Source organism: Salmo trutta, chromosome 3 (genome assembly GCF_901001165.1).
Source record: "Salmo trutta chromosome 3, fSalTru1.1, whole genome shotgun sequence".
In the NCBI taxonomy this organism is placed as follows: Eukaryota; Metazoa; Chordata; class Actinopteri; order Salmoniformes; family Salmonidae; genus Salmo; species Salmo trutta.
This window is the reverse complement of record NC_042959.1, coordinates 11,295,338-11,307,705: the sequence shown is the minus strand read 5'-3', so window position 1 is coordinate 11,307,705 and position 12,368 is coordinate 11,295,338. Positions and strand designations below refer to the sequence as shown.

Below are 12,368 nucleotides of genomic sequence, written 5' to 3'. Positions count from 1 at the left end.
CTTTCAGAATTTTCATATTTCATGCACAACGTAGAGGATGGAGACTTCATACATGTAGTGGCTATACTATTCAAGTTACAGTATTTCCTTTATGACATTTTTAATGACATCACAAAATAACAACCGAAATGACATTATTATTATTTACATCGCCGCTGACCATTCCCCCGATTCTATGTTAGAAATATTGTTCCAGTATTCACTTTAGAACGTGTTAGAGTTTCAGCGGGAAAACGTCTGTGAAACAAAGGCACATTCCTGTGTGAACATCGGAGAGGGATGTTCTCTCCTTGATTTACAATGGGGTGTGAGCTGTCAACCCCCCACCAGTTCTCTCCTCCCCCCCTCTATGGGTGAGAGAGGGTCTGGTTGAAGTCATCCATGAAGTCCTCACAGGACAGTCATGGCAGTATGTAAATACTGCATTAGCCTGGCTATTAACACTACCCAGCAGGAAACGGTAAAGCTTTCTCAATGCCACAAATTATGGCGTCATATTTTATTGAAATAGGAGCAATAGTATAAATAAATAAATAAAAACACGTGTTCAGTGTATAATCCTGAATGAATCATGAGTAATGATGAGTGTCGAAAGTTACAGATGCACAAATATCATACCCCCAAGAGATGCTAGCCTCTCACCAATACAATAACAGGGGAGGTTAGCTTCTTTTGGGGAGGGGTATGATATTTGTGTGTCTGTAACTTTCTCACTCATCATTATTCACAATTCCTTCAGGATTATCTATGATCATGGCAGCATCCACATTAATGTAGAAGTGTTTAGAAACATATTCTATTGTTATTTACAATAAAAGTGACTCCAAAATGACAGAATACACTATTTACAACTCATTTTTATTGGACACAAAATAATCACAAAATAAACACATCCAAAACAAACAGCAAATGCATCCAACAAATGTTTAGAGTCACAAGCGCCATGTAGGGGTTTTGTGCCAAGAATATGAGACCAAATACTTAATAACATTGGACTACTTTAATACACAGATAAGGGAATTTGTCCCAATACTTTTGGTCCCCTAAAATGTGGGAACTATGTGCAAAAAGTGCTGTAATTTCGAAACGGTTCACCCGAAAATACTGTCAAAATAAAGCTGACAGTCTGCACTTTAACCTCAGTCATTGTATCATTGCTGGAGTACAGAGCCAAAACAACAAAAAAACGAGTCACTGTCCCAATACTTCTGGACCACACTGTATGTGTCTCTCAGAGGGTTGAACATTTGGCAGGTAGTTAGAAAGTACAGCTCGGCTTCCTCATTCTGTGGGCAGTGGCCACATATCCTGTCTTCTCTTGAGAGCCAGGTCTGCCTACGGCAGCCTTTCTCAATAGCAAGGCTATGCTCCCTGAGTCTTGTGAAGGTTTAGGCATCACTTTCCTTTAGGTGGATGTGGATTTTAACAGCACTCTTCTTGATGTTGATAATTAGTAGACATAGTACATATTCTGCTATGCATGCATTATTTTCTCCCTCCCTCTCTCTCTACCTCTGTTCAAACTCACCTCACTGCAGCCTTCAGCTCTCCGGTCAGGCTAGGCATCTGATTGGCTGAGGCCATGCTATGATGTCATCGCTGAAACTTATAAGGGCTCTGACAGACAGCCTGGGAGCGACATTAGCAGAAACACTGCACGGCAAGCTGACTGTGTGGGGGAGAGAGTGAGACACAGTAATAAGAGAGAGACAGACACAGAGAGAGAGAGTGAAATAGTGAAATAGAGGGGGAGCTGACAGAATAATGTGGGAAACTAGACACTGAGGAACTACCCGAACACGAAGAAGACTTTTATGACAACGTTTATGGGAGGCCAGGACAGGGACCACAACCTGTGGAGGTTTGTACATGTAGTGTTTGTTTGTTTGTTTTTGTCTGCTGTTGTCATGGGAGTTATTTCACTCAAGTTACCCATTGTTTTAGACTGTTTAGCATGTTCTTAGCACCTCACACTGTCTCTCTCTCTCTCTCTCTCTCTCGCTCTCTCTCGCTCTCTCTCTCTCTCGCTCTCTCTCGCTCTCGCTCTCTCTCAATTTCTCACTCTCTCGCTCTCTCTCGCTCTCGCTCTCTCTCAATTTCTCACTCTCTCTCAATTTCTCACTCTCTCTCACTCTCATTCACTCACTGCCTCTGTTTTCTCCCTCACCTCTCTCTGTCTTTCCCTCTCTCGATGTGCATTCATCTGTTTTTACCCTCACTCTAATATCACGTCATCATTCTCTCTCTCTCTCTCTCTCACTTTCTCTCCCTCTTTCTCTCTGTCTCTGTCTTTTTGTTACTTCACCTGCTTCTTCTTGTTTTTACCCATCTCTCTCTATCTCTCCTTCTCTCTTTCTCTCTCTCCATCTCCTACCTCTAGACCATGGGCAGCCCCACCCCCCCTGTGCCTTCCCTCAACGTCACCGAGTCAGCTAACACATCATGGGCCGAGGCGGCTGGCGGCGAGCCCGGTTACAGCGAGGTGGAAATGGTCCTCCTAGGCATGTTGATGTCACTGCTGGTCGTAGGCATCGTGTTCGGCAACATCCTCGTCATCATAGCCATCTACCGGTTCCAGAGACTGCAGAACATCACCAACTGCTTCATCACCTCTCTGGCCTGTGCCGACCTGGTCATGGGTCTCATCGTGGTGCCGTTCGGCGCCTGTTACATCATCTTCAACACCTGGCACTTTGGCAGCTTCTGGTGTGAGTTCTGGACCGCCACTGACGTGTTGTGTGTGACGGCCAGCATCGAGACGCTCTGCGTGATAGCGCTGGACCGTTACCTGGCCATAACCTCTCCGTTCCGCTACCAGTCTCTGCTGACCAAGTGTAAGGCGCGCGTGGTGGTCCTGCTGGTGTGGGTGATCGCTGGACTCATCTCCTTCTTACCCATCCACATGAAGTGGTGGATCAGTGATGACCTGGAGGCGAAGGCCTGCATCCAGAACAGCAACTGCTGTGACTTCAACACCAACACAGCCTACGCCATCACCTCCTCCATCATCTCCTTCTACATCCCTTTAGTCGTCATGGTGTTTGTCTACAGCCGCGTGTTTCAGGAGGCCAAGCAGCAACTACGCAAGATTGATCGCAGCGAGGGGCGCTTCCACGCCCATAACAACAACATGGCAGGAGGAGGAGGAGGAGGAGGAGGGGTGGAGAGTAACAACGAGAGCCGAGGAGTTGGAGGAGGCTTCAGGAAGACCAAGTTCTGCCTGCGGGAACACAAGGCCCTGAAGACCCTCGGGATCATCATGGGGATCTTCACGCTGTGCTGGCTACCCTTCTTCGTCCTCAACGTGGTGGTAGCCATCTGGAAGGTGGGGGACATCGGACTCGCCTTCAGGATACTCAACTGGATCGGTTACGCCAACTCCGCATTCAACCCCTTGATCTACTGCAGGAGCCCTGAGTTCAGATACGCATTCAAGGAGATTCTGTGCATCAAGAAGGTCCGGTTCCCCAACATAGGGCCTACTAATGGATACGTGTACAGTGGGCACAGCTGGCAGAGTGAGCAGCAGGGAGGGAGGAGTAAAGGGAGCTCAGAGGACAGGGAGGACAGTGACCCAGCTGCAGACGGGTGCTCGGGGAGGGGAGAGGCCGGTGTGCGTGGAGCTGCAGACAGAACGGACCCGAACGGGAACTGCAGTAAAGGGTTAACGACTGTACTTTAACCCCTCACATTTGATCTTTGGAACAGACAGACATATTTCACTGCCATCGGCCATTGTCACTTCACCAAGTCACTGAGATAAGACTGGATGGATGGATAGAGGGTGAATGGTGAGTGGATAACATGAGTGGGACTTGTTAGATTCAGGTCAGGTGAGGAATTTGGTTATTTTTTACCAGTAGGTTTGATAAGTAGATCACTATGTTTTGATATGTTCATTTAGAGAGAGATCATGTAGATTGTTCCATCTACCTCACCGTGCCAATTGAGATATCTTTATTTTCTTACCATGTTTTATCTATATCTGTCACATTGATTCACTGAACACAGAAACCAGACTGGCTCATAACTCCACAAGATTGTTTTAATTGTAATACTCTTCATGACTATAGCATCTCCTTAGAGGGTGGACAACACAAAACATGTGATGGGTTCGATTCTCGCTGGTGCGTGAAATGAAAGTGAAATGTATGAACACTTGACTGTAAGCCGCTTTTTGATAAAAGCGTCTGCTGAATGGCATATATTATTTTGAATATTTAGAGAGAGAGAGAGAGAGCCTTTACTGCTGAGACACACATGGACCATGTTCCATTTGTTTTCCCATTAACCATTTTCTTGAGTTTCACACAAGATATAAACATTTTTCAACATCAGTGGAATTCATGCAGATAAAAACACAGCGCAGAAAATGACAAAAAAAAAACAGCCAACATCTTTAGAGAGCAGAGTTATTTTCTGCTCATAATTCCTCTGGCTTCGTGAGATATGAGAATGACCCAGGGGAAGGGTGACAGGTGTGGTAGAACCTGTCTCTCTCTCCCCTGTTGAAACCTCACTCCTCAAAACCTCACTCCTCAAAATCTCACTCCTCAAAACCTCCCTTCTCAAAACCTCACATCTTTAAACCTCCCATCTCAAAACACCCCTTCTCAAATCCTCCCTTCACAAAACCTCACTCCTCAAATTCTCCCTTCACAAAACCTCACTCCTCAAAACCTCACTCCTCAAAACCTCCCTTCTCAAAACCTCCCATCTCAAAACATCCCTTCACAAAACCTCACTCCTCAAAACCTCCCATCTCAAATTCTCCCATCTCAAAATCTCCCTTCTCAAAACCTCACTCCTCAAAACCTCCCTTCTCAAAATCTCCCTTCTCAAAACAACCTCACTTCTCAAAACCTCACTCCTCAAATTCTCCCTTCTCCAAACCTCCCTTCTCAAAACCTCCCTTCTCAAACCTCCCTTCTCAAAACCTCCCTTCTAAAAACCTCACTCCTCAAAACCTCACTCCCCAAACTTCCCTTCTCAAAACATCCCTTCTCAAAATCTCACTCCTCAAAACTTCACTCCTCAACACCTCACTTCTCAAAACCTCCCTCCTCAAATTCTCCCTTCCCCAAACCTCACTCCTCAAAACCTCCCTTCTCAAAATCTCCCTTCTCAAAATCTCCCTTCTCAAAACCTCACTCCTCAAAACCTCACTCCTCAAAATCTCCCTTCTCAAAATCTCACTCCTCAAAACCTCCCTTCTCAAAATCTCCCTTCTCAAAACCTCCCTTCTCAAAACCTCCCTTCTCAAAACCTCCCTTCTCAAACATGCTGGCAATGTTCTCTTCAGAAGACACTGCTTCCTTCTCTCCACATTAATATTTATTGCTAGTTAATTAAGGGGGAGTTTTCAGATATTATCGGAGGTATTACATTCATAGAATATTTACAATTGCTTTGATGTAGAGAGTTGGGGGAAACGAACACTTGCCTCAGGGTGCCTGATGAGAAACAGAATTGTCTTGTGCTGTGCGATTCCTTTTGATAAGTCAATGATGTGAGTCACAAATATGGTTATTGTTTGATGTTGTTGCAAAATAGCGGTCGTAAGTAATGACTTTAGTGGCTTCAATAACTTTTCAAAGCCTGTGTGATTTGGGCACTACAGTCTTGAGGTTGGAGTACCTCTAGGCAGCACCATATGCCTTATCTCTGGTGTACTATACGTCTTTATGTGTAGGGTTTGACACACAAGGCTTTTGCATTCATCAACATGATAATCAATTGATAATCGCTGCTGTGCCACACTTTCCCAAGCCTTATTGATCTGACCCCAGTGTCACATCAGCCCTTCCGTCACCTCTCACCTCTCGTCAACTATCTGTTCTATCTTTACCCTTCTACACAGAAGTCCATTTCCTCTCCCAGGTCTCCCGGTGTTGCTAGCAGAAGTCAGTGGTTGGTCTGCGGTTTGTTGACTGGATCTGTCGTTGTCGTTCTGGGAAGTAGCCTGGTTTACTGAGAGCAGAGTCAGTAGTTTCCTCAGTGATCGGAGGGAAGGGTACAGACCGACTCCATGGAATAACAAACAGTCTGTGGAACCAGGCCAGAGATAACAGTGTCCCTGTCTCCTGCCCTAGAGGTGCTGCTTACAGGACCTAGGCAGGCTGCGTTGGAAATTACACACTATTCCCTATCTAGTGCACTACTTTTGACCAGGGTCCTATGCGGTCAACCAGTAAATATGAATGAGACAACAGGTGGACTGAGATGAGATTGAGATGTTTCTAATCAGGATGTGATCGCTGGTGGGTCTTTGGATCTCAGTGAAGTTTTCCAGAGTTTTTCCAAAGTAAACGGAAGTCTGGATCGTTCAGGAAATCTGCGCAATGATCTAACAAGACACTGACCTGGTTGTACAGATGTTGATGACGTCTGAATCGCTTAGTTTCTCTCTCTTTCTATCTTTCTTCTCTCTGTATCTCTCTCTTCTTTCTCTGTATCTCTCTCTCTTCTCTCTCTGTATCTATCTCTCCCTGTCTTTTATATCCTCTCCCATTTCTCTTTCTCTCTCTCGCTCTCCCTCCCCCCTCTCTCTCTCTCTCTCTCTGGTTTGTTTTTCTCCAGGAAATTCCTGTGTTGTTACAGGGCTGAGTCCTGTCCAGGCCGATAAACAGGGGATAAATCCATTATCTCTGCTGTTTAGCCGAGGAATCAGATGACCCCCTCCCTTCTAAACAACAGCTGCAGGCAAGGAGCAATCTCAAGATTAGGATGTGTAACGTTCCTCCAGTCTGCCAGACAGTTAGCAGGAGGAACACAGGGCTCAAGTCTCTAATGGCACATCTATTCCCCACACTCCTCAAGTGTCGGTGGCTGTGTCCTAAATGATACCTGAGTTTACTCACCATAAGGGAAGTACTTTTGACTAGTGCCATACTGTATGGTGTATGTTCACTATCGACTTCTGTCAACAGTAGTGCACAATATAGTGCATAGGGGTATGAGTCAGCCACTTGAAGAGAGGCAAAACAACATTTATCGGAGGTTTTGTTTTGGATGTAACACCCCTTCCTCTGATCAGCCAGGCAGCTCTATGATCTACAGCTTGATCACGCTGCAGATGCGAAAGGAGGGAGTAGGCAAATTTTAGCAGAGGCATTGTTTTTGACATAGCCCTGACCACTTCCCCTAGCTGTTTAAGACATAGCCCCGACCACTTCCCCTAGCTGTAAACAGTCTTGTGATCAACAGTGTGCTATGACAATAGTAGCACGACGCTAAATGTAGCTACTGTTGGCCAGGATTTTTGTGTGTCGTGGCTTTCCGTCTCAAGAGTCGTCAACTAATGGTGTTGAAATTGTGAACTTTGTTCTTTTGGATGAATCTCTTTGTCCTGTAGCTTTGGCCGGCACCAATTGTTGTCAAAAGCCCTGCAGCACAAAAAATAAGTCAATATGGGTCAATGTGTGATAGCAAATAAATACCGTTTTTTATTGGACTTTGTTTTTTTATTCATAAATAAATGATAAAAAGTATTCATTATTTCAGTGTTCATTGTTATGTGGAATGTACAAATCTAGTAACCATCTCACTACTTTTGCAGCAGCAGCCTACAAAAACTGAAAATTATACAGAAAAGACACACACATTGAAAAGAAAACATGGTTTTAGACTTGGACATAAAGAACCCACATTTGAATGCAGAGGGTATGCATTCCCTGTAAAAGCCTGCATGCGTGCTCTGTGTTTGTTTGTGTGTATTGGACATTTCAGTGCCGTTTCTTTAATGCTGTGGTCTTTTGTGTCAAAAAAAGAAAAAAAGAAAAGCTTCTAAAGAGGAACATCTAGCATAAACCAGACATCTACACTGATCCCTCCTGGTCATCTACTCTGCTCCCCCTGGTCCTCTCCTGGACACCTACTCTGCTCCCTCCTAGTCCTCTCCTGGACACCTACTCTGCTCCCTCCTAGTCCTCTCCTGGACAACTACTCTGCTCCCTCCTAGTCCTCTCCTGGACATCTACTCTGCTCCCTCCTAGTCCTCTCCTGGACATCTACTCTGCTCCCTCCTAGTCCTCTCCTGGACATCTACTCTGGTCCCTCCTAGTCCTCTCCTGGACATCTACTCTGCTCCCTCCTAGTCCTCTCCTGGACATCTACTCTGCTCCCTCCTAGTCCTCTCCTGGACATCTACTCTGGTCCCCTTGGTCCTCTCCTGGACATCTACTCTGCTCCCTCCTAGTCCTCTCCTGGACATCTACTCTGGTCCCCTTGGTCCTCTCCTGGACATCTACTCTGGTCCCCTTGGTCCTCTCCTGGACATCTACTCTGGTCCCTCCTAGTCCTCTCCTGGACATCTACTCTGCTCCCTCCTAGTCCTCTCCTGGACATCTACTCTGCTCCCTCCTAGTCCTCTCCTGGACACCTACTCTGCTCCCTCCTAGTCCTCTCCTGGACATCTACTCTGCTCCCCCTGGTCCTCTCCTGGACATCTACACTGCTCCCTCCTGGTCATGACCTCTCCCTGCACCTTGGCTCTGTGTGTGTCAAACTTCATCATGGTGTATGTGTGTGTGGGTGCACATGTGTGCATGCTTGCAGGGCCGGCCCTAGCCTTTTGGGCCTCTTCCACCTCATGGGCAAAACATTTTAGTTGCTTCCCTCTTGACAGTGGAAATATTTTTTTATTTTTTTATTGTAAATTAAATGTAATTTAATTAACTGCAATTCTACACATTTTGCCAGTGGGGCATAGAGAAAATGTAGAATTATTTTATTGAACACGTTTGCTGCACCTCGAGACATTGGGTGGAGAGATAAATGTGCAATTTTACAGCACATTTCCTGCAGTTCTACACAAAAACTCTGGATGCACAACCAAATTTTGAAATTACACCTTGTTTATTGTACTGTTCTAACGCTCAACATTAACCTGAGACCCTGACTGAGTTCCCAAAAAACTGGTTGCCTATATTTCTTATGCCTAGGGCCGGCCCTGTGTGTGTTTCCTGAATAAGGTGGTGTAGTATAAAATGTGTGTCTCTAGACAGCCAAACAGAGAGAGAGACGATGTCATTATGTGCAATGATTCTAGAACCAACTAGCTGACTCTGCAGCGTTCAGCCTAGGACCATGCAGGGGTGGGGGGTGGGTAGGAGGGGCATTAGGACCACCCACACACACACTTCTACCGACACGAACTGCTAGACATTATACACTTAACTACTGGTAAGTTGGTGAATCAGGTTCCACTACGGTACTAATCAAATCAAAGTGTATAGTTCGTGTCCACAGTTTAGCGAATGTTATGAAATGCTTACGTACATTACTAGTTCCTAACAATGCAGTAAAATGTCAAACAAGTACACAAATAATAATAAAACATTTGAAAAAATTTTAACAAAAAAAGATATCAAGAATGTCAGGACAATTAACAACCCACATTGCCCTGTTTAAGTAATCTAGATGCATCTCTACGTATATACACCAGAGGATATACTAAGAATGATATACTAAGAATGATATACTAAGAATGATATGCGCAGCAGTACATACTGTATATTAGTCAGTGGTTGAAAAAGTACCAAATTGTCATATTTGAGTAAAAGTAAAGATACTGTACCTTAATTGAAAATGACTCAAGTAAAACTGAAAGTCACTCATTAAATTAAAATACTGCTAAAAGTCTAAAAGTATATGGTTTTCAATATACTTCAGTATCAAAAGTAAATGTAATTGGTAAAATATACTAAAGTATCAAAAGTAAAAATAAAAGTATAAATAATTTCATATTCCTTATATTAAGCAAACCAGACAGCACCATTTTCTTGTTTTTAAAATGCACAGTTAGCCAGGGGCACACTCCAACACTCAGACATCATTTACAAACAAGGCATGTGTGTTTAGTGAGTCCACCAGATCAGAGGCACTAGGGATGACCAGGGATGTTCTCTTGATAAATGCATGAATTGAAAAAAATGTATGTCCTGCTAAGCATAAAAAATGTAACGAGTACTTTTGTGTGTCAGGGAAAATGTACGGAGTAAAAAGTACATTATTTTCTTTAGGAATGTAGTAAAGAAAAAGTTGTCAAAAATAGAAATAGTAAAGTATAGATACCCCCAAAAGCAACTTTTAAGTAATACTTTAAAGTATTTTTACCAAGGTACTATACACTACTGATATTACTGAGCTATGTCAAGAATCCAGTGTATAAATAAATATGTGGTGTGTATAAACAGTGTAACAAAATACAAAGTACAGTAGTAGAAATATCAGAATGAGCTATGTCGGGAATAAAGTATTTAAATACTCAATGTGAAACGGGAAACGTCCAGTGGTTCAATGTATTTATGACACTGGACAGCAGCGGGGGCTGTTTGTATGCATGAGTGTATGTGTTTTGTGAGCATGAGGGGTGTGATAGTTTGTGTCAGTGAGTGTGCATCCCCTGCAGGACGGCTAGTGATGGCTGTTTAGGTAATAGAAGCTGTTTTATTTGTTGTTGTTGTTTTAGTGTACATAACTGTGTACCTATGCCAGTGTCTAGTCATCAATGTTTATGCTACCACAGACTAAATACTCTTAAGTTGCATCCCAAATGGCACCCTATTCCCTACAGGGCCCATAGGGTTCTCTTCAAACGTAGTGCACTACACAGGCAATAGGGTGCAATTAGAGACAGTTTAGATGTCACAATCACACTTCATACATCGAATAGGCCTACCTGTATCTGTAAGTGAACTTGCTGTGTGGTTTGAATGGAAGTGCTGTATCAGTTCAATGTTTACTATATGTTTCTTTTCAAGATATTTTGTGCAAGATTTTGTCACTGTTTTGGTTGGGCTAAGGACCCATGTTCTAATGTCCTGTGGTATTTATGAAATGCTCTGATGACATTTCTATTGGAGTAATAAATGATCTATTTGTTGGATGTTACTAGTGTTTTTGTTTATTCTCCAAACATCCACTCTTTCAATAACTGCAAACACATAGTCTTTTATAATACCAGTTCATCATCATCTTGAATATAAGTATGACGCCTTGGCTGAGCCAGATCATTCTGAAGTCTTATTAACAGCAGGGCATGGTATATATACACATTAACATAAAGAGCATACAGAACAAAACCGAAGCAAAACAAACCGACAAAGGCCCCTGTCACTCACTGTAGAATGAGAAATTCCCCCCTAAAGAAAAGGGAAATCAGTTTGTACTGTATGTATGTAGCGGTCTGACTGAACTGGGGCAACCAGCTATTTCAGTATGGGAAAGTGGGCCAAGAGCATGTAACTAGAGTGAAGGCAATGGAGAGATGGAGAGATGGAAGGACAGAGAGATGGAAGGATGAAGGGATGGAGAGATGGAGGGATGGAGAGATTGAGCGATGGAGAGATGGACAGATGGATAGATGGAGGGATGGAGAGCTGGAGGGATGGACAGATGGAGGGATGGACAGATGGAGGGATGGACAGATGGAGGGATGGAGGGATGGAGAGATGGAGAGATGGAGGAATGAAGAGATGGAGGGATGGAGGGAAGGATATTGTAAAAATAAATCAGTTAATATCGAGGCCGTGCATCTGTCCAAGATTCCAAATTATCACATTTTAATGAACATCTGTATTCTGTCAGTCCAGACCTAGATATACTGACCCATAAAATGGCCATAGAGAACAAGCAAGAGGATAAATAGAGGGGGGGTTGAGACATATAAAGAAAAAAGGTGAAAGAGAGAGAATACTGGTTGCTGCTTCATTCAAACAGAAAATCTCCATCTGTTAAATTAAGATGAAAATGGCTTCATATTACGCCAGCAGAATGGAGGTCATGGTTAGAATGCTGATTGAAAATGGCCTACAGACAATACATTATCTACCGCTGGTTATGATGGACTATTACACCTTCGTGGACTAGGACATTTAAATGGCAGCAAAATTTGATGCATTTTAACGAAATGGAAATGAAACTTCCAGATAATGACTTCCGATGGGAGAAAGTTACATCTTCTAACTCTAAAACACACAGCTCCATCATACATTTTTAACTTGTCAAATGAAATGATATTAGTTTTATGAAAACACATTGTTGAATGTTAAGTTTAGAATAGATACTGTGCATTACTGTAAGTGTCTCTCCCGTTCCTTAATCTCTCTGTGTTCTAACAACAAGAGATAGATAGCAGTGAGGCGGAGCCATCAGCACGCTCCTAGTCTCAGACTGTTTTCCAAATGGCACCCTAATCCCTATATAGTGCACTACTTTTTGTCCTGGTCAAAAGTAGTGGGAGCCCCATGGGCCCTGGTCAAAAGTAGTGGGAGCCCCATGGGCCCTGGTCAAGAGTAGTGGGAGCCCCATGGGCCCTGGTCAAAAGTAGTGGGAGCCCCATGGGCCCTGGTCAAGAGTAGTGGGAG

At 43.7% G+C, this 12,368-nt stretch overlaps 1 protein-coding gene across 1 annotated transcript; it reads left to right on the top strand.

The window, feature by feature from the left end:
* Positions 1-1,639: 1,639 nt before the first annotated feature.
* Positions 1,640-4,387, top strand: LOC115168228 (beta-2 adrenergic receptor). The gene is made up of 2 exons (XM_029723308.1): positions 1,640-1,861; positions 2,381-4,387. Exon 2 carries the CDS (start codon positions 2,384-2,386, stop codon positions 3,680-3,682), a length of 1,299 nt encoding a protein of 432 aa, XP_029579168.1. The 5' UTR covers positions 1,640-1,861; positions 2,381-2,383; the 3' UTR covers positions 3,683-4,387.
* Positions 4,388-12,368: the final 7,981 nt, after the last annotated feature.

What these genes read in the sequence shown, in the direction of transcription:
- LOC115168228 (XM_029723308.1), top strand. Translation starts at nt 2,384, where the DNA reads ATGGGCAGCCCCACCCCCCCTGTGCCTTCCCTCAACGTCACCGAGTCA.